Source organism: Procambarus clarkii, chromosome 7, assembly GCF_040958095.1.
Source record: "Procambarus clarkii isolate CNS0578487 chromosome 7, FALCON_Pclarkii_2.0, whole genome shotgun sequence".
Lineage (NCBI taxonomy): Eukaryota > Metazoa > Arthropoda > Malacostraca > Decapoda > Cambaridae > Procambarus > Procambarus clarkii.
In genome coordinates, this window is record NC_091156.1 from 8,541,333 (window position 1) to 8,564,159 (window position 22,827).

General features: G+C 38.9%; 1 protein-coding gene across 4 annotated transcripts; it reads right to left on the reverse strand.

Moving 5' to 3' along the window:
* Window positions 1–1,299: 1,299 nt before the first annotated feature.
* LOC123761306 (transmembrane protein 267) lies at window positions 1,300–6,844 on the reverse strand. Of its 4 annotated transcripts, none has more exons than XM_045747245.2 (5): window positions 6,757–6,844; window positions 5,232–5,368; window positions 3,848–3,987; window positions 2,371–2,623; window positions 1,300–1,674 (listed from the first exon to the last, which is right to left on the reverse strand). In XM_045747245.2, the coding sequence occupies exons 3-5, from the start codon at window positions 3,949–3,951 to the stop codon at window positions 1,336–1,338; spliced, it is 696 nt and encodes a 231-aa protein (XP_045603201.2). In that variant the 5' UTR covers window positions 3,952–3,987; window positions 5,232–5,368; window positions 6,757–6,844; the 3' UTR covers window positions 1,300–1,335. The 4 variants fall into 4 exon arrangements, with proteins under 4 accessions (XP_045603201.2, XP_045603202.2, XP_045603200.2 ...); XM_045747246.2 differs by lacking the exon at window positions 6,757–6,844 and adding an exon at window positions 6,573–6,729; XM_045747244.2 differs by lacking the exon at window positions 6,757–6,844 and adding an exon at window positions 6,568–6,729.
* Between the last annotated feature and the right edge of the window lie 15,983 nt (window positions 6,845–22,827).

Sequence of the window (22,827 nt, forward strand, 5' to 3'; positions counted from 1 at the left end):
TTGGCTTAGCTTCTGAATTAGTCTTTAATTAAAATTTACATCTGAATATTGTCAGAGAAATATTGCTTATTAACCAGCTACTCAATATTTTTTTTTAATAACTCGTGGCAAAATCAAAACTTGCTTACTCAATATACTTGACCAGAAAAGACAAAATGTCTGCTTATGTCCAAAAAATAATGTTATAAACATTTTCCTGAATGGTTAGAGAACAAAGGTGTTAAAGATATACTGTAATGTGGCAAGGTAGTTTATTTTACATAATTGCTGTTGAATATAAGAATAAGAGCATTGCATTCTATAATGGAATTTAGCAACAAACAACAATGGAGAAGCTGAAGTGCAAATATTATATGCCAAGAGCCATGAAATTAGTGGTAGGAGATACAAATTTGCATAGCAGGCTAATGACAATCTGAATGTTCCTTATAGTGTGTGCTGGAATTAAAAAACAATTATGTAATGTAATGTAATTCCTTCTCGTTAATATGGTGGGTTATGTAGAATCTTAGATAATTTAATAATACTTCTTATAAATACCAAAATGTATTAGATTATATTTGAAACAAATGAAAAAGAATTTCATATGCTAGCTTGGCATTTTTATTGTTGTTGAAAAGTTTCTAGCAAAAGGTAAAAGTTGTATGCTGCCTTTATGGATTTAGAAAAGGCATGATTGGAGTAATTGTAAAACACTGTGGGACATTTTAAATATCTATGGAATAAGAGGGAGTTTGTTAAAACAGTAAATGCCTTTTATACAAACAACATACACAAGAGTAAGGGGGGGGGGGGGTAAATATAGGAGGCAAATGATCATTGCCACAGAGTAAATACCTTGACCGTGATGCACCTCAGGTCTGTTGCTTACAATGGTGCCTCAAAAAAAGGTGGCCAGCTTTTACATTATAAAAATGTTGACTATGCCTAATTGTAGAAGAAAGGCTTAGGGAAAATTTAGGGGAGCCATGCATCAAATGCCCAAGTGCACTCAAGTGTGTGCCTTATGCTGCAGTTCAAGGTCATTAACTGTTGCCAGTCCAATTACCGGTGCACTTTACTGCGCCTGCCAGTCAGCTCAATCTGTAATCACTAGTCCTCAATTAAAAGGTTGTCTTTTTTTGCTAAACTATTCCTTTCTACTGCCTTTTCTTATCTAATTACATTTTCTCACTTGCATTTTATACTCTAAATTTGCCCTGTATTATAAGATAATGACTAATGATTTCTGACAGGAAAAACTCCTGATACAACCACCCAGATTGGTGTGTAAAATTTATGATAAATAAAACATATTAGTAATAATCATATTTATTGTTGCTTGCATGTTCCATTTTATACAATGTACATTTCATCAGGTAGAGATACACTGGGTTTCACTCTCGATAAAAGAATGGAGGCAATTACACTAGTTCCCAGTGGTAACATTTGTGTTATGAAAATATACAACCACTGAGGAAGCTGGGAAGTTGTTCCTAAAGGTTGAAACCACAAACCATGATGCATCCCATCACGTACGTGGTGGCTAAAGATGCATACCACTATAAGTGTACCCAATTTCAAACACTCCATGGAATGCTTGACAACAGCCGAGATGTAGAGAATAAAAGTCAGAACAAGTGGAGGCAATGAGTAGTGAAGAAAACCTCTCATCCATGGTACACGTGGTTCAGTCTGGTAGGAAGAAACAAGTGAAATTAATAGTAACAGTGTATGTACAGTACTTTCAATGCTGTAAAATTTCAAAACTGATCAATAGTCACAGGTAAAAAGTGTATCACAAAGTCAAAGAACTATTATGTAAAAAATAATAATAATAATAAAATTACACTTGTGTTACTGTTTTTATCTGTCATCACCACTACCTCATTTTCTGCGAACATGCACTGGAGAGGCATTAGCATTTTAGACTTTAAATGTACAACAAAAAATAATTGTCATGGAACTACAGTACACTGTTTAATTTTAATAGAAGTTATACAGAAATACCTAATAATAGCAAGACAAACATTTTATAATTCTTTTAAATATTGCTGCAGAGTTCTTGGTATAGCGTATAAAAAAAAGAAGATACATGATACATATATATAGTAGGTACTGTATTTAAAGTATTAAGCCTACCAGCCAAGTGAAAATAAGAAGTACAGAAAAATGTGCATCTGAAGGAAAACAGCATTGAGAGCATATTATGTGTAAACTATCCAGCTAAACAAAAAATGAACTGAATATGAATGAAACTTTTAAAAATTGTTACTTACTAAAAAATACATTTACTAAGGAATGTATTACTTACTAATACTTACTAATACATTCCTAAAATGTCACAAATGTTTAACAAAATCATGATATATAAAATAAAAGTTAACTTACAATTATCAAGTGAATAATATCCTTGTAAATATGGTCCAGATCCACTATGCAGGACACCATGAAGGCCACACTAAAGTTGAATATAATGTCAACTAATATGATCCTTTGCTTGTTCCATTTGTTCTCAAATCCAAGACATGAAAGCACATAGGATACATCCAGCACTAGTTCAGGACAAAGAATGCAAGTCAACCAAAAGGAGAATCCTCCAATTAGACCATGTACTGCTGTATCTGTAGCTCTGAGCAGCGATCTACAAATAAACGAATATCATAATGAATCAACATATACCGAGTACTGTACTTTATATCTCAACCCCTCTTTCTGGAAGGTCTCTTGGTAGCTCCCTATAGCTTGCACTCTGGTGAAGTTAAACCTTGAGAGGTGCACCAGGTTTCAGAGATCCACACTGATCTGTGGATCAGTGATCAAAGCCAAGACCAGAATCTGGCTCTCTCTACAAGGCGAAGGGGAAGATTAGGGATCAGAAATCAACTCAAAACCAAGAAACATTCACCAGATAGATAGGCGAGATAAAACTATCTACAAGCCTGCAGAAAGAGATACATTGTCATACTTTCTTGGTTACTCCCAGAAGATGATATACCTCTGGGATTGGCAGAACAAATAAACTGAAAACAAGCTTTGAGCTTGGGAAAAAATGTCTTTCTCTGCATGTTTCTGCCATTCCCTCTCCTACCAATTCTTACTCTACCTTGTTTGTATCTCCCAAGTATCCTATATAATCTTGCAGAAATGCGGTACAGTAGTCCCATTTTCCCGAATGCATGCATGTTCGAGAGCTATTTAATAACATTCAGAAACATATCTACATGTACATATCTGTACAAGCTAAAAAGATGCTTTCTTTAAATTAAATTCTCTCATTTTTTTACATTGTTTTGATTAATACTTAAAAAATATGGCGTGGCTGTACTGTACTGAACATATTTAATTCTGTACTGTACATATTTAAAATAAATTATTTCATTAACAGAATTATGGACAAGAAAGAAGACACAAAATAAATAACCAAATAAAAGTCAGTTCCATTACAGCCATACCTCTATTTAAAAGAATGTGTCAAGCATAATCTATTGACATCTAAATTGCATGTCATTTTCATTCAATTTTGTAGTCATACAGAATTTTAATAGTGTCTGAAAACTACATCTCTATTGTGCACGTAACCCATCATACTGATACCATAGACCTAAATTATTATTTCACTATGCATCTTTTATTCCAAATAATCTATCATTAAAACAAAAATATAAATTAGTTTACATTACATATATACCAGTTTAAGAATTGCCCGAAACGCTATGCGTACTAGTGGCTTTAGGTATTGTATGTACTAGCTCTATCTTTAAATCCAACATTATGTTTGTAACTACAGTAATCCTCTATGTATGTACTTTTACCTAAATAAACATTTGATTTGATTTTAATTCTATAATAAACATTATTTACTCACTTGGGTGGTAGTTCCAGAGTAATTTTCTCAACAAGGATGTCTCCAAGCAAAGCAGTGATTAAAAGTGTTAACCAAATAATCACCGATTTCAGAAGGACTGCCATGCTTGACAGACACCAACCCACTCACAAACTCTTGGCCTGGATACCATATTGAAATAATCAGAATATCATGTGTTAAAATTTTATTTGTATTAAATAAATTATTGCAAATTAAAGAAAATTACTTATAACCGTTAAGACTGCATTATCATCATTATTACCCCAATTTCCTTTTTTGCGGTGGGAATACATCAGCCCAGGCAACAATAAACAAGCAGAACTGTATTGGAAAATTGGTTTAAGATACAATATTCATTAACGACACTCATCCATTCACTCTATCTTACATTCTATAAAGCATCATGGAGAACTAGTACCATCAAACTGCATTACACCATCCACAGCAACACCCCTATTGCTTTATAAGATTAGGTGAATGCTTCTCATCAATTGTCAAATAATTTTTTTTACTGTAAAACATAAATAAGAAATAATAATAATTTACAGTATTCTCTATCCACAAACTACCATCACCTTGTCACTTTCTATATCCCATAAGCTATTCAGGCTCAATGACTACTGCCACTCACTCAAAATGTATAATATTCCCATCTTCTCAGCCTCCCTCCTATCCTCAAATTTCTTTGAATATATTCTCTTCGCTAAACTGTAATGTTCCATTCGTCCAACTTGGCCAAACTATCTCGGTATACTTTCTTTAATCATGCAATTCATCAGCTATATAAGACCTGTATACATGACATCTTATATACTTTACTACAATTACTGTACTCCCCTCATACACTAGATTCACACCCTTTGATATTTTTTGGACCTAACTCCTGACCTATACACATACAGTACATGTATAGTACAATGGATTTACATAGCGAATTACCAATTTTGGGGATTTTGTATTTAAAAGCCATATTCTTCCCAATTACACTAGATAATAGTTTATAATAATAATTCAGTGTGTCGGGGGACAGGAAGCCAGAGTGTATTTATACACATTAGACTTTTAGCGAGGTAACATCCCCCCCCCCCACCCCCAGATCAAATTACTGACCCAGCCCAGGATGCAACCCCACAACAAGCTGACTAACTCCTGAGTATCCTACTTACTTGCTAGGTGAACAGGTGCATTAGGTGATAGGAAATGCGCCTAACCATTCCTGTCCCGCCCGGGATTCGAAACTGGAATTTTCGATTGCGAGTTGAGAACGAACCCAATTGTACTACTGGGATCCCTTATATGACATAGGTGCACAGATAGTTGAAACCTGAGGAAATGTAATGCACTCCTCAGCATCTTCCTGCTTATAATCCTGTGATACACTCACCAGCATCTTCCCGATTATAATCCTGTGATGCCCAGCTCCTCCTTCGTTTCTCAAGCACGATCCATCCAGACATCATGAGTTCTGCTCTTCTTGTACATTTCTTTCCTCCCCCTCTGCTCTCTCTCTCATCCTGGAGTCTAAGGGGAGGGGAAACAATCAATGGGATCCCAGGTAAAATGTCTATTAATGTGTTCAAGTTTCATTATATTTTTGTCCATTATTAATTCCTTACTGCAAATAACCTTTGTCATGTGGATGTATTTTTAATACTGTAACACAATTCTTTAATTTGCAAATAGAAAGTTACTTAAGTTTGTGTTTGGAAAATTATAAAAGAAAATTAATGAAAAATTATCCTTGCAATATTATTGATCTGGTGCATGAAAAGTGTCATACTCGGAGGCTGGTCTTGCCAGTGTCACCCACAAGTGGTTAATAATGCATTTGTATGTTCAGTACTGTATGCTTTTTATATTGTATAATTGTACTCATTAATACAAAGAAATTTTAATACTGTAGTATATTAGTACAGGGTACTGTAATGGTAATGTCTTAATGTCTTCTCACAGACATAATAACATAGGATAAAAACCCACACTTGTGTATTACGTGAAATTTATGTAGGGAATTTACACCAAGTCTTTTTGCACTCCGAGTGCTTTGTCAAGATCTTAATGCGTGATTAGAACGAGACTTACATCTCAACGACTAATCAGATTAGACGTTGAGATGCAAGTCTCGTACTAACCACACACTCAGATCTTGATAAAGCACTCAGGAGAGTGCAAAAGACTTGGTGTAAATTCCTTACATAAATTTTACATCACCACACAATAAATTAAATCATACCCCCTTAGCTCTATCTTTTCAAATATGCAGTTCACACACAAGTACCTTGAACTATATTCCTATGCATATAATATTCAGGTAAATATAGACTTTGGGTATACTTAGTTATGTTTACACTACCACACAGATACAACCTTCGATTGTAAATTTATTTGCTTCAATCAGAATACTGTACATTTCAGATTAGCCCCCACTGACACTGTTAACCTAGCCCCCACTGACACTGTTAACCTAGCCCCCACTGACACTGTTAACCTAGCCCCCACTGACACTGTTAACCTAGCCCCCACTGACACTGTTAACCTAGCCCCCACAGACACTGTTAACCTAGCCCCCACTGACACTGTTAACCTAGCCCCCACTGACACTGTTAACCTAGAGTGATTACTGACCCCAAATAAGCATTATACAAACTCTACCTGGCCCCTGGAGCGTCAATACATCACTCTGCAGAACCTAAACACGCTATAAATACTATAAATTGTACCTTACGATTAAGAATAATAGAATATGTGGTATAGCTGCTGTATACAGCCTCTGGTCCACGCTCAACTGATCCTGAAACTCCTCCATTAACGGCAACTGTCAAGCAGTTTGTGTTCATATTTATCTAGGAAATAATATTTGATTTTATCGATCTAGCAATCTGTGCTTCCCATGTCTTTAAATATCGTACTATGCTTATATGTGTATCGTTGTCCTTGGAGCTAGTGGCAGATTGGACCTGTGCGAGTTCTTTGTATGAATGCGGAATTATAATTCAAGATACCTTTATTTCTGTATTACTAACACGCTCGAGTACATAGTAGTGTACTGCTACCCCTAGTATATATGGCGGGTTATGGAATATAGGTCAAGGGTGAGTATATTAGAGAATGAAGGGTCATAATCTACATCAAGTTATTTATCAGATGCGTCATACTAAAGGCAACCAGGGTTGCCAGATTCAAATTGCTAAAAGTAGCGAGGTGACGGCCTAAAAGTAGCGAATTTGTAATAAGAGTAGCCCAATTTTTTGTTTAGTGACTGATACGGGTTTCAAAGTAATCTATTATGATATATAGAGTACATTAAACGATTTTAATTGTTTTATTAACATTATCTCTGCATATATATATTTAACCGATATGATAATAGGATAACTTACCAATATTTACTGTTTGAAGCTTAATGGGTGTGAAGTCCTTCCACGTCTTTACAGTTGAAGATTACCAAGATCTTGATCTGCATCCACAACCTTGTTCTTGTATATTGCAGACTCATATTTAAGCATTGACATGAGTGGTTCAAATGACGAGCAACAAGTTACATTTTCTTCAAGATATGTTTTGATTCTCAAGACTGATGTCAAAAGCTCAAGTCCCATTCCCATTCAAGATTTCTCAGCTTAGTTTTCACAGACGTTACTCTCGAAAATATCCGTTCAACATTCAATAGGCATTACTGATTGGCAAGCTGTATATTTTCAACACAAACTCAGCGAGGTCAATCAGTATGGGATCGCCAGCAGTGTTCTTGACAGTTATCTTGACTTGCCCGAAACGCATTGCGTAATAGTGGCTTTAGGCATTGTATGTACTAGCTCTATCTATATATCAATCCATTAATGTAACATCACTTGTATGTATATACCTTACCTGAATAAGCATCTGAATCTGAATCTGATCTGAATCTTATTGTCTTGGTCTAAAATGACGATTCAGATGTCGGAATTTGTCCCTTACAAATGTTGGACTAGTCAATGGTTAACAGTAGGCGCCACTGACTTTCAATTTCACTAAGCTTAGATTGGTCAGCTAATACTAACGGAAATTCTGAAAATGGTAGCCATGTAAGCTAAGGCATATGATAGGTAACAGATTTTTCACCTTTTTTTATAGTTTCAACATTACTTAGAATACGAGAAAGAAGCTATTTACAAGCTTTCATTAAAAAATTATCGCATCTTTCTTGAACATTTTGAAACTTTTCCTGGGTTGTAAAATTGTTTTGTCTGTTAGTGGCCAGAAGTGTTGAAAATTCGTAACCAAAGTCAACTTTCTCCAGGGGCAGATACATAGAATTGTAGTCCAAATTAACATGAAGCTTTGCATGATGAGGACGAAAGATTCTTCTGAGTATTCCAAGAGTGAAGTTTTCTAAGACAGTGTGAAGGCTATACTGATCTGCTTCATCTTTTGATAAAGTAAATTCATCCTTTCAAAACCATTTAGGATTGGTTTGAGACATGTGAAATATAGCTTATTGGAGGGATCAGCGTACATTGAAAATAGTTGTCTTTCAACATATTTATCACAAGAGGAAAAAGCTATTTGGTAATGAGTTGTTAGAGAACCCCACTGATCAAACGGCCGCTTTACACTACCGCTCCTTGCCAACCATCGTCTTCCTGACAAAGGTATTAACTGTAAGGGATCTTTCCCATCATTTATCAATCTGTAAATTTCTAGATAACTTTCTCCCCTTAATGAAGATCTGTGGAACCAGGTGTAGCTTTTGGGATGAAGTATTATTAACAATTAAGGTTGGGAAATCTATTGCCCCTGGGGAGGATTACCTTGCCTTGCGGTTACTTTTTCTTTCAAAGGTTCCTAGGATCAACGTCCCCAGGGGCCGGTCTCTGACCAGGGCTCTCCTGCGGTAAGTGGTCTAGTCAATCGGGCTGTTGGACTCGGCTGTGATTTGTACAGATTATATTATTAAAGCATAAATAATCATCATTGAGTTTCTTAATATTAATAGCCCAAAGTAGCCCAACTTGCGTTTAAACTAGCCCAAAAAGTCGCAAGTAGCGAAATTAAAAATTTGGGAGCGTGGGGCTCTCAAAAGTAGCCCAATTCGCTACTTGCAGCCCAATCTGGCAACCCTGAAGGCAACTAGAATTAACCGATCCCTTTATCGTCATCGCCCCTAAATCAACAACAACTAGAATTAATACGTATATAACTGGTATAGTAATAGTAATAAGTAATAGCAATAACGATAGTATTAATAATAGTTTAAAGAAAAAGAAAACATGAAAAATTAAAACCACAACAAAAAGGGAAATGCTATATAAGGCCAACAAGTCATTTCACCCAAAGCCTCAAAGACCCAGAGACACTTCAAGATGTTATACGACCAAAGATCACATTCACTCCAAAAAATCTATCACCTACAAAATTCATGCCCGTGCCACCTGTTGTGGTGGCTTAATCGTCAACAAAAAACAGATACACCCAAACAATCTATTCCTGGGGCTTCTGTGAAGGGGGTCAAGATGAGCTAGTCTATGCATTGTTATACTAATTTAAGAATTAATTTCAGCAACGATATGAATATTAAGTTACATTCTCTTAATATTTATCTTGGTATACTTAATGTTAAGTATCTTTGAGGTACGAGGGGTTACAGAGGCCCATAACACCCAAGGATTATCCTCAACGCTTCGTCTGGGGTCCACCGGATCCGGATCACTTGCGAGCTCATTAACCTACTAGTTAGTAGCACTCAAATGAAGTCATTTTTTTTTAAAGAGCATAAATATTTTTTTACTATAGACAGTCGTGACAAGCAATTCAGTGTTACTACTAGCGAGGTTAGAGGTTTGTTATTTCTTTGTGCGGTTTGTTATGTAAAAACTTACCTTTTTTTCTTGCAAGGATATTCCTGCGCGGGCCCTAAGCCTCTGGCTGGCCCACTAAGTGTTGCTTTGTTGACCAGACCACACACTAGAAGTTGAAGGGACGGCGACGTTTCGGTCCGTCCTGGACCATTCTCAAGTCGATTTTGTGAAGAGGAGGTAGAGACAGGCAATAAATAGGCAAGAGAGAGCTGAGGAGCAAAGTAAGGTGTAGGGGATAGTAGTAAAAATGGGAACTGCAGAAGGCCTATTGGCCCATACGAGGCAGCTCCCATTATAACCACCGAATGAGGAGATAGAAATAGGAATAAGAAGAGGATGGCAAGGGAGCGTAGGAGAAGACAATGAACAGAAAAAGGGGAGAAGAGAGAAAGAAAGATAAATGGAAGGGGTAAGCTTATGTTAAGTCACGTTTGTTAGAAAGATTGGAGCATTACTGTGAAAGGGAAGAGTCCACAGCAACAAAGCCAGGACTCAAGTTCATGTTGGGTACATTGTGTATCAGAGCCGATTCTCCAAGACGGCGTCTGTGAAGAGTAGAGGCATGAAAGATTATTTTGGAGGAAGTTCAATCAATGGGATGATTAGAATCCCTTACATGGCAGAAGAGAGCATTGTTAGTGTCATAAGTGTTGCTTGTTTCTGTTTTACTTGGGCGGAGTATGAGTATTTATGACTCGTATATGGTCGCTTCAGTAAGATTTGGCCCCCATGTGTTTAACAACTTCTTCTGCTCTGTTGAATCTAAGTTGAAATCTTAATGGGTTTGTAACTATGCCCTGTGTTAGATAATGTTCCAGTGGTCTGTCGGGCATTTCTCCAGTGCTGACATTTCTTTTCATCTTCCGGAACCTGTAAGCCATTTACCAGTTCCATTACTGTGACGTACTCAGGAATAGCGCAGTAACTATTCTGGTGTTGTGCCAAACGCACATTAATTAAAAAAAAAATCTGCTGGTACCTTTACGGTGTGGAAGCTGCGGGTAACGAACAAGAGAATAAACACTTTATAATATTTAACAAAAATTAATAACAATTTACTTTACTCTTACAAATTAATAATAAATACTTAAAGACAAAAAACCCCTTGACCACTTTGTTAAAACACAATCAAAAGAAAAATATATTCAAGTGAACTTACGTTACTGACAAAAGGTGAAATATGACTTTATACAATGTGCTCTGAATACCAACCGCCAAGGTGAGGACACAGCCCCGCTCCTGTGCCAGTTAAGTCCATTACGGGCTCACCATAGCCCGTGCTACTTGGAACTTGTTCCGAGTAGTAACACAGGGTAGCTAGGAGCACCAGATGGTTTCTGCCTAAGTTGTTGTTGTTGTTTAAGATTCAGCTACTGGGAACAAAACGTTCCAAGTAGAACGGGCTATGGTGAGCCCGTAGTGGACTTACCTGGCACAGGAGCGGAGCTGTAACTGCTGCCCCCTAACTAAGATTGATTGATGAAGATTAAGCCACCCAAAAGGTGGCACGGGCATGAATAGCCCGTAATGCCCTAACTATTGATTGATTGATGAAGATTAAGCCACGGGCATGAATAGCCCGTAAGTGGTGGCCCTTTTGAGCCATCACCAGTATCAAGAGCTGATACTGGAAATCTGTGGAGGTGCGACTGCACTCTGCGAGACGGGAGATGTCTCCCCCGTGGCCCTGACTAAGCCATTGTTGTTGTTACAGCTTTAGTTACTCAGAACGAAGTGTCCATGTAGCACGGTCTATGGTGAGCCCGTAACTGACTAAGCCTGTTGTTGTTGTTGTTGTTAAAGATTTAGCTACTCAGAACGAAGTGTCCATGTAGCACAGTCTATGGTGAGCCCGTAACTGACTAAGCCTGTTGTTGTTGTTAAAGATTTAGCTACTCAGAACGAAGTGTCCATGTAGCACGGGCTATGGTGAGCCCGTAACTGACTAAGCCGTCAACCTGAATTTATATACAGGTGGTGACGTCACACTGGCGCAAATCGGAGTCAAATCGGAGTCTTGATGAGCCGGCATTATAACGACCGTCATGATGTCTGGAGAGCTGGCGAGAAAGCCGGTGTGCGGCTCATGGGAGGAGAGACTGTTGGCCCCAGGACAATACTTTTCGGCTCACATTGTTGGTGTTTCTTGATGTTAAATCTTGATGCTGGAGCTTATTGATATTGAGGTCGTAAGGAACAGACAGATTCTACTGCTAGTGCAGGAGATAACCGTAACAATACTGATCAGTCCCCCCGGCTTTGTGCCTTTTTTTTATATAAATAATTAGCGGTTAGAATGTTCTTCAAGCAGAGAAAATTTCTTCCAAATTTTCTCTACTATGCGAGCTTGCCTTAAGATGCATGTCATCTGGGACGAAACCTTAGGGGCCAGATTCACGAAAGTACTTACGAACGTGTACATCTTTCCTCAATCTTTGACGGTTTTGGTTACATTTATTAAACATTTTACAAGCATGAAAACTTCCCATTCAACTGTTGTTATTGTTATAAACAGCCTCCTGGTGCTTCGGAGCTCATTAACTGTTTAATAATTGTAAACAAAGCCGCCAAAGATTGAGAAAAGATGTACAGGTTCATAAGTGCTTGCGTAACTGCTTTCTTGTTCTTATATGAGTGGGATTGGGTGGTTATAAATAGGAGCTGCCTAGTATGGGCCAATAGGCCTTCTGCAGTTACCTTTGTTCTTATGAAACCTTCCCTGAAAGACCTCGCAATAAATGACACTGCATTAAATTATTTTTTTTTACACACAGAAATCTCAATATCTCAGTCGATTAAGGCAGCGTCTGGGATGCTCCCGAACGTAGGTTCGAATCTTCGTCACGGCCATTGTGGATTTGTTAATTTTTTTAATTCTCGATTAATATACTTTTGACATGTTTGTAGGTTTTTGCTTAGATAACAGAGCCGAAAAAATCAATTGTTTTTTTTCTGGTGTTATTTATATACCTCTTTCACAATTTGAAAGTTGTAAGCAAAACTGAAGAAATTATATAACAAATTTTCCTTTTATCTTTATTAATAAACATAATGAGGGTGTAGTCGGATCTCCTTCCAATTTATAAGATTTATAACAATTAGTATAATGTGTAATTGTTAAAACTAAATATTATGCCAAACTACGTGGATTGACGAAACAATGGGTATAAATTGGACAAGTTTAGATTTAGGAAAGACTTGGGTAAATACTGGTTCGGTAACAGGGTTGTTGATTTGTGGAACCAATTACCGCGTAACGTGGTGGAGGTGGGGTCCCTCGATTGTTTTCAAGCGTGGATTGGACATGTATATGAGTGGGATTGGGTGGTTAGAAATAGGAGCTGCCTCGTGTGGGCCAATAGACCTTTTGCAGTTACCCTTGTTCTTAGGTTATTAAAAAATCAAACATAACCCCTTTTTATTACTGTGATATTTGGGTCAAAGTTTTAAATGGAGGTGGGGTTTCCTCCTTTTTTCCCAGTTTCTTTTCCGCTTCTGTTTTAGCGCACTGGTTTTAGTCTTAGTAATAATATATATCATCTTAGTGGCGGATATAGATGCACAGTGTTCACTACTGTGTCCCATTCTTCAACTGCTTTCCTAATCATTGTAGTTGCTGTGGATTTTGCATCTAATACCAACCCGTTCTCGCACTTTCGTATAGTCAATATTGACTTATTTAATACGTGCATATGTGACATACTAATTTATTGTGAATATTTTAGTTTACCTTGAAAAGCTTCATAGAAAACACCGACCTTACCTAACCTTCTTAGTATGTTAAAATAAGCATCTTATTTCTTCGTAATTACAATTATTACTTAACCTATACCTATAATAGGTTAAGTAATAATTGTAATTACGAAGCAATAACTGGTTTATCTTAACATACTAAGAAGGTTACGTAAGGTCAGTGTTTTCTATGAAGCTTTTCAAGGCAAACTAAAAAATTCACAATAAATTAGTATGTCACATATGCACGTATTTAATAAGTCAATATTGACTATACGAAAGTGCGAGAACGGGTTGCTAATACACCTGCTCTCGTTGGATCAATGTTGAGTTTGATGTGCAGGGCTTCAGTTGCTTCACATTCCAGTAAGTAATGTAATAGTGGCGCCTTTGCATCTGTTCCACAGATATGACACTTTAACTATTGGGTTAATTACCTCCCAGCAGCCAACCCGTCCTCTGACCAAGTCCATTCTATCCAGCGGTCGACCCCCAAAGACGCATTCATAAATTTAACATTCCGTTCATTCAGAACAGAACTTTTCTCAAATATAAATTAATATTGTTATATATTGGCATATTGTGCATATTTAGGCCCTGGTTAATTGTTCAGGTTCTGTTGGCGATTATTTGTATTTGTAGTACGTGGGTAAAGCATTTACAGCGTTGTGGTTCGAACAAAAGTCGTCAGCGAAACACGTGTTCCGGAAGTGTTCGGATGTCATCAGTTATGAGTCGTGCGTAAACCGTTTTTCATTCATAAACACGGGCTTTGGCGGGTGCATGGAATGGACTTTGAATCTTTGTTTAGAGGACGGGATGCAGCAGCACTTGTAACCAAGTCTGAGTCTTTGAATGGCTACTGCAATGTCTCTGGATATCTTTTTGCCAGATTTAAAAGAGGAGTACTCAGTTGCATGTTCGTACCACAACGCAGTGGATCTTCCTTCCGCTACTTGGCTATGTGACGACTTTTGATAGTTGGGAGTATTTTCTTCTCGATTTGCTCCTTAATCTGTGAAAAACTTGGAAGTATTTTAACCTGTACAACAGGTACAAATGTTAACCTGTTGTAAATTCTTACAACAGTAAGAATTTAAAACCTAAAAATCAATGCATAAATGTTCATAATAAGGCAAGTAGTACACTGGAATTTATTTATTGAAGCGTTAGTAACAAGACACCTGGTGTTATTCTTCAGCAATATCTTGCTCTGGTTAGGCCCCATTTAGATTATGTAGTTCAGTTTTGGTCGTCATACTATAGAATGGATATAAATTCACTAGAACGCGTCCAGTGTAGGATGACAAAGTTAGTCCCGCAAATTAGAAACCTTGTCATATGAAGAAAGATTGACAAAGTTTACATTACATTATCTAGAAAGACGAAAAATTAGGTGTGACATGATAAAGGTGTACAAGTGGACGAATGGGCACAACAAAGGGGATATTACTATGATATTAAAAGTATCAACACAAAATAGAACAGAAAACAATGGGTATAAATTGGATAAGTTTAAATTTGGGAAAGACCTGGGTAAATACTGGTTCGGTTGTTGATTTGTGTAACCAATCACAAATACATGAATGAGATTGGGTGGATATAAATAGGAGCAAGAAATTTTCCTTTCTTGAAAATTGGTACCACATTAGCAACCTTCCCAGACGCTGGCACTCTGACTAATGATTTATTAAATATGGTAGACAATGGCTCACAAAGCTCCTCTTTGCATTCTTTCAGCACCCTGGCAAACACTTCGTCCTGAGGATTGAAATGAATTGAAATAAGTTTATTGAGGTAAAATACACACAAAGGAATGAGGTAGCTCAAGCTATTCTCACCCCGTTCAGTACATCGTGTTAATACATACATATAAACACATCACAAACAATAAACATATTACCAAACATTCTGAGAGATAAATATATACATTTCCTTCCTGGGGATTTGTTTGGCTTGAGTTTCACTATTTGTTTAATAACATCCTCCCTGGTAACTGCTCAACTAGTCAACCTGTCCTTTTCCTCACAGACTTGTTCAGCTGAAGGCATAATGTTAAGTTCCTCTTTAGTAAATACAGAAATAAAATATTTAAAATACTAATCTCTTCGTCATTATCAGTTATCTGACCTGTCTCAGTTTTTAATGGACCTATCCTGTCCCCAATCTGTGTTCGATATAACTGAAAAAACATATATAGTGACATATAGTAACTATGTGATCGAAGTACTTGTGTAAAGGAGGAAATGTATATGTTTATCTCTCAGAATGTTTGGTAATATGTTTATTGTTTGTGATGTGTTTATATGTATGTATTAACACGATGTACTGAACGGGGTGAAAATAGCTTGAGCTACCTCAATCCCTTTGTGTGTATTTTACCTCAATAAACTTATTTCAATTTCAATGTGATCGAAAATGCAAATAAGTTCTTTCATTGTAGGATAATGACACCACCAATAAAGTGAACACCCGCTGGGTTGTTCATCCTGTCACTTGTACCCAGACACAGTTGTTTTAGATTCAGCTACTGGGAACCAAAAGTTCCAAGTAGCATGGGCTATGGCGAGCCCGTAGAGGACTTAACTGGTACAGGGGCGGGGCTGGAACTGGCCCCGCCCAGACACAGCTGGGACTTGTTTTTAACTGCCTCAAGTGAGCAGTTTGTCAAACAGATTAACATTTGCCAACCCCTAAACTTACGTTAGGAATACAATGGACGTTGAACACTGCTTCTAAGGACAGTATAGCGATAACCTGATCGGGGACTAAACTTTGACCAGATTCAAGAAAGTGATTTACGGAAAATTTTTAAATCTCTGTTGTAAACCTTCTCACTTTCACTCGTCTCACTTGTAAACCTTCTCACTTTCACTCGTCTCACTTGTAAACCTTCTCACTTTCAGTCTTCTCACATTTCTCACTTGTAAACCTCACTTTCTCTCTTCTCACTTTCCATCATAAATCTATGATGGAAAATTGTAAACCTTCTCACTTTTTAAATATTTTGTTGTCCTTTTTTGTATAACTTTAGTATAATGCATGTTATTTTCTAGTAATTTTTTCTTATTTGAAAAATATGTTTCATAATTTTGTCTTATTACAATTAACCTTCATATTTTATGTGAACGAAAAGACGCAAATTCGTCCGTCTTCTCATTGAAAATACATAACTTTAAACATATCAGTCCTTATCACAAAAACAAACGTAGATGTGAAAAAATAGAGGTTTGAATACTCTTTAGGGACAAGTTTGAAATAAAAACTTATGTTATGGAGTAATTATGTTATGGAGTCTATCTTATAATCAGAAAAACATTTTAAAATTGGTCTCCTACTTGTGTTAATTGAAAAATATATATAGTTTTGTTGGCTTGAGGGTGAATGAGGATACAGATCCTGTTGAATATTGGGGTGTGAGAGGGCGGGCGGCAGACAGCCAGCACGGGCAGCAGGGCTCACAGCCGTCAGTGCCGCTCAGGGAGCCGTGAGGAAGAGCATCTATGCTCGCTCACCCACTTTTGGATTATAACACGCTGACACTGGATTATTTGTTTCTATTAATTAGTGGTTTTACTCGTATTTTTTAACAAATGTCACGTAATATCCCGTGGCACTGAAGTGTAAAGCAATTTGGCAGCGCATGCCTCCATCGATATGCAGATAACAAAGTGACATACCAAGATTTTGCTAATCCTTAGTGCAACGTTTGGATTTCATAGTCTTAGTATAATAGTTGTGAAAATAGTGTAAAGTTATTCATTATACATTTAAGTGTATACAAGTGGTTGGATACAAAGCACGGTTTACTGTGTCAAACGTTTGGGAACAACCCGTGGAGCCCCTGAGAGCTGAATGGCCAGAAATACCTGTGTTGTCGGTGACCCCTGATATTGATCACTCACTTTTACTCACTAACTCACTCGTGAAAGCTCTTTATAGTGTTTACAATTGCGCCGAGGCCATAGTTTTTGGGGAGCTCGCGCACGCTCATTTGTGATGCTCATTTGAAGCGTATTCAGGGTCATTAGTGAATAACCAAACGATTGACCTTTTGGAAAATCTCGACTCTATAGTGCGAACGTGAGAAGTTTGGAAATACCTGGGAGTAATGATGTTTGTAGGGAGGCATATATAGGCTTCCAGCCCCCCCTCTCCTGTGCTACCCTGGCCCCGTCGACGCTGCTGTTACAAGCTTCACTATGAAGACCACGTGTGTGACCTTTCTCACCCTCCTCGTCTTAAACCAAGGTCATTAACTAGGGGCCAGATTCACGAAGCAGTTACGCAAGTACTTGCAGGCGATGGTTCGGCAACAGGGTTGTTGATTTGTGAAATCAATTACCGCGTAACGTGGTGGAGGTGGGGGTCCGTCGATTGTTTCAAACGTGGGTTGGACATGTATATGATATCCTCAAAATGCATCCGGAGTCTGCCAGTGCAGACCGCTTATCACATGTCTCTGTATGACTAACCATCCTGTGTGATGGGGATTTTATAGCATCACCTAGTTAGCTTTTTTTGACACACTGTACTCCACTTCATATAGTCTAGGGTAGCTGCACTAATGCAGATGTACCTCATAACTTAATAAAAAAAAAAAAAAAAAATGTATATGAGTGGGATTGGGTGGTTATAGATAGGAGCTGCCTCGTATGGGCCAATAGGTCTTCTGCAGTTACCTTTGTTATGTCTAAAAGCACAATACGGTTCCAGTAATAGTCTACATGTAAAGCGGCGGTTGTGATCTTGTGTAGAGTGCGAAGTTGTGAACCCCGGCGAGGTTCATTGGTTTGTTTTGGGTCTTGGGAACACTGAGGTCCTCTCTGCCTGGGGTTGGCTGCACTACACCGCCTTGTATTTAGTGTGTTATACCACAGGTGTTTCTTTACCTTTGTCTAAATATTATAATTGGTCCATGTATGAGTGGTAATTGATTTTGGTGATAATCGTTAGTTATGTAACGCCTTACGTGTTGTGTGGGTCTGGTTCTGATTCAGCCCGTCACTTGTGTAATTATGCCTGTATTTAGTATATACTGCATTTTGTGCTAGTGCAAAAGTCTTCTTTTTAAAAAGTTCTCTTTTTAAAACCTTTCTTTTTTTTTCTAGTGCAAAAGTAGTGTATTCTTGAACATTGTTCATTTTCAATGCTTCTTGTGTTGTGCATCTCTCCGGTAGACACAATCGACTTGAGAATGGTCCAGGACGGACCGAAACGTCGTCGTCCCTTCACCTTCTAGTGTGTGGTCTGGTCAACATACTTTAGCCACGTTATTGTGACTCATCGCCTGCATCTCTCCCATACCTTCCTAATTTAAAGACACTGGCGGTGACTTATGGTACCAGTGTCTGGATTCTAATATTTCTGCTCCAAAACGGCTTTTTCGGCTTGGGTGCGATGTGCAATTTTAAATTTTTTTAATTATCAGGGGAAATAGCCAAGCCATTATGACTTTATAGCACTTGAAAGGGGTCAGGATAAGGCTGGGACGGGGGGAAGGAATGGTGCCCAACTACTTGGATGGTCGGGGATTGAACGCCGATCTGCATGCAGCAAGACCGTTGCTCTACAGAGGCGTGATGTGTAACTCGGTGTGTTGTACTGTTGGTCTGTATTTTGTGAACAGTTTTGTACTTCACTTGTTTTGAGTTATTTTTTTAATATTTCTTTGTAATTCTTGTGTGCTTTGCTACTCGTTTTCATGTTCCGTGTAATGTACGTGATTGATTACACTATTACACACAGAGATCACACTAACGTGATGCATCAAATGAACAAATCCACAAGGGCCGTGACGAGGATTCGAACCTGCGTCCGAGAGCATCCCAGACAGGTTCGAATTCTCGTCATGACCCTTGTGGAGTTGTTCATTTACCCGATTGATGTTCAGGGCTTACTAGACGTGATTTTCATGTTGCTTGTTTGATATTGTTGTCCGTGTTATATATACCCGTGATCTGTGAATCGAATTGTTTGGTGTTTATTATTTAATATTGACCTTGTTTTCTTTATATAAAATTATCTATGCATAGAGATACTCTTAATTACAGACATAGGTTTAGGCCTACATTAATTGTACACACCTCGACATGCTCACCGACTACACTACACAATCTACATACACACACACATACACACTGTATAAAACTCCTTTATGGGCACTGTTGATATTATCCACTACCGCCTATTATGACCCTTTTCTCACTTGCATTCTCGCCTGCATTACAAAAAACAAATGTGCAAAGTGTAACAAAACCAAATATATAGAATACAAAACACACCAGAATTCGTTGACCAAACCACACACTAGAAAGGGGAGGGACGACGACGTTTCGGTCCGTCCTGGACCATTCTCAATCGACTTAATAATGGTCCAGGACGGACCGAAACGTCATGTCCATCTTCTGGTCAAGATCCGCCAATCATTGGTTGTACTGTCTCCTGCTCGCGCAAACTGGGCAACTCCTCGTTACTGTGTTCACTGGACGTCCGCGCCAATCACTCAGTTTTTTCGGACTTTTAATTTAGCGTCTCTGTCCTTCATACGTTTCAAGTCAATGGTCTGTGTTAGTTTCTTAGAAATTTTACGACGTTTTAACGTGTGACTGATGATGATATCAATTTTCTCACGTTCCTTACCTCGTCTATCAAACCTTGCGTAATAGGGTGTTGTTGTTATAGATTCAGCTACTCGGCACAAGTTCCAAGCAGCACGGGCTATGATGAGCCCGTAGTGGACTTACCTGGCACAGGAGCGTTCATTTCTTGAACATTTTCACCGGCATGTCATCCTGAAGCACATCACCTGCACTGTTCTATACTGCACTCGCACTGGGAGGCACTGCCCAAGTCGTTTCACTAAGAGTTTTAGTTGTATCACTCGCACTGCAGCACGTACCTTGCGATGTGCCCATTTATGGTCACTGTCCTCTAGTAAGAGGGAAGTGACCATAAAGTCTGCTTTAGTAAGAGTCTGCTTCACGAAAAATGTTGATACGTTCCACTGCCTCAACTTGGCAGGCAGCAGCAGCAGCAGGAGCAGCAGCAAGGTGACCCATATACCCACACTTAAAGCAAAATTTCGGCTGTCTAGTGTAAATAAAGTTAACATCACCCGCCACTAACAATAATAAAGGACCATTTCGGCAAGTTCCATTTTCACTGATCTTGTGCCCTTTAAGAGTACTTTTTGCTGGACCAAAAGTATACTTTTTTTCGGCTAACATTTTTAATTTCGCCATAGTGTTAGGATCTTAATAGTTCCAAGCAGCATTTCACGGGCGTGAGTAGTCCGTAGCACAGGTGGGGTGGGCTGGCTGTAGATAACAGCCAAACAAGGCAGCTCGCTCGTCTGTATAACTCCAGCCTGGTGGAAAGGGTCAAAAGCCTCAGGAACTGAACCTCACATTTTATTTAGCTAAGCGAGTACCAATCTTGTGACGTTAATATTCTTTTTAGATAACAAGTAATTTAAGAAGTATCCCACAGCAGTCTATACAAAGTAATTTACTGTACATCTGCGGTAACTAATCTTTAGTAAAAGATTAGTAACTGGTGAGCCAGTTACTAATCTTGCTCTACACACTCGTGCAACTGGGAGGCAGCTTTGCAGTCATGTGCATGCATGACAATAGACTTGAGAATGGTATAGGACGGACCGAAACGTCGTCGTCCCTTCACCTTCTAGTGTGTGGTCTGGTCAACTTACTTTAGCCACGTTATTGTGTCTCATCGCCTGCATAGCTAGCTTTTTGACACACTGTACTCCCCTTCATATAGTCTAGGGCAGCTGCACAAATGCAGATGTACCTAAACGTGGTCATAAGCAAATAATACCTCACTGCGGAGAGCTTCCAGCTTGACGAGCAATATTTGAGTTGCATCATCATCAGTCCTTCCACAGCTCACCCCTTGGACTATAGTTTTTGGTTTTTATTAATGTTGACTGCGGGGGGGGGGAGGGGGGGGGAGGGGGGGGGGACTGGAACAAAAACTATTCCGTTATGAGAATAGTTTTGGCCTCATTTTATCTGGTCATTATATAATGGGATCTTTTGCTTTAATAAATGATTTGTATTAGCTTGCTATTAGATGCAGCACTTTTTAGAGCGTTTTAGTTCATACTAGTTTTATCTTCGGATCTACTGTAATACTATTCATGGTTTCTGCCCCTCTCACGGGGTGGGGGGGGGGGGGGCAGAAAGTCTTCTCGCTTCCCCCCTCTCAAGGGGGGGGGGGACGTCCTCTCATCCCCTTATTTCATGGGCCACTTTCCCTCCCGAACCCCCCCCCCCTCATCCCGTTACCCCTTCCCCTAGTGGCCTGAAGCACCCAGCTTGCTCCGGTACAATTTCAACATCCTTTGTGGCGGTGATTGGAGAGGCAGAGGGACTGGGCGAGTCAGGGCGAGGCTGTGAACCTGGCAGCATATCCCTGCACACATCACCCCTCCCATACTCTCCAACTTATTTTTTTACATATTTTAAATTAACTGTTCCACCATCAAGCGTCCCCTTTTTTCCGGATAGGTATTCCGTCTGCAGTCAGTAGGTACCACTGTTACCTTCGACAGTTTGCCATGCACGTTGTTGGAGTCCAGCCTCGAGAAAGATTCCGATCACCTTTCTTAGCGGGATTTACAGAGATCAGGTTCCAGTGTTGATTACTGTTACGGCCATCTTGGGCCAGTAGCCGGGTTCTTTCTTGTCGTCCCTTCACCTTCTAGTGAAGGTGAAGGGACGTATGTCTGGTCAACATACTTTAGCCACGTTATTGTGACTCGTCGCCTGCACCGGGATCTTTCTGTTAACGTGTCTTATAACTTCTTGTATGATCCTACCCGAAGTCAATGGTAAGTTCTCAAGAACTGGCGGTAGCAAGTAACAGTGCAAGGAATAAAGGGGGTTAAACAAGACTCAATTACACCATCACCAATATATTATCACCTACGATTACACCTTCACCAATGTATATTATATATGTAAGTATAACTACACGTACTTACACTCTGTGATTTCACTCTGGACACTCAATAGATCTGCAGTGTTCATCAAGTCCCGGTGAGCTCACTATCTTTAAGTATACGTTGTCCTCACTCAATGGTAATCACCGGCGAGTTCACTTTCCTTATCATGGGCTAGTCCATACATCGTATCGTCACGATATCCCAATACCCTACACCAGCTCTCCAGAAACACACTGGCAGAGGGCTTTAGCAACACACTGACAGGGTTCTCAATCACGTACAGGAGTAGCCAGCACCCTGGCTAAAGTCTCTAGCAACACACTAGCAGACGAACACTACTGTCGTCGTGTAATTCCTCTTGGCCAATTCCCGGGTATGTCAGTCCATACAACACTACATAAATCCAACAGCTAACACACTACCACTACCGACGGCGGCCACTT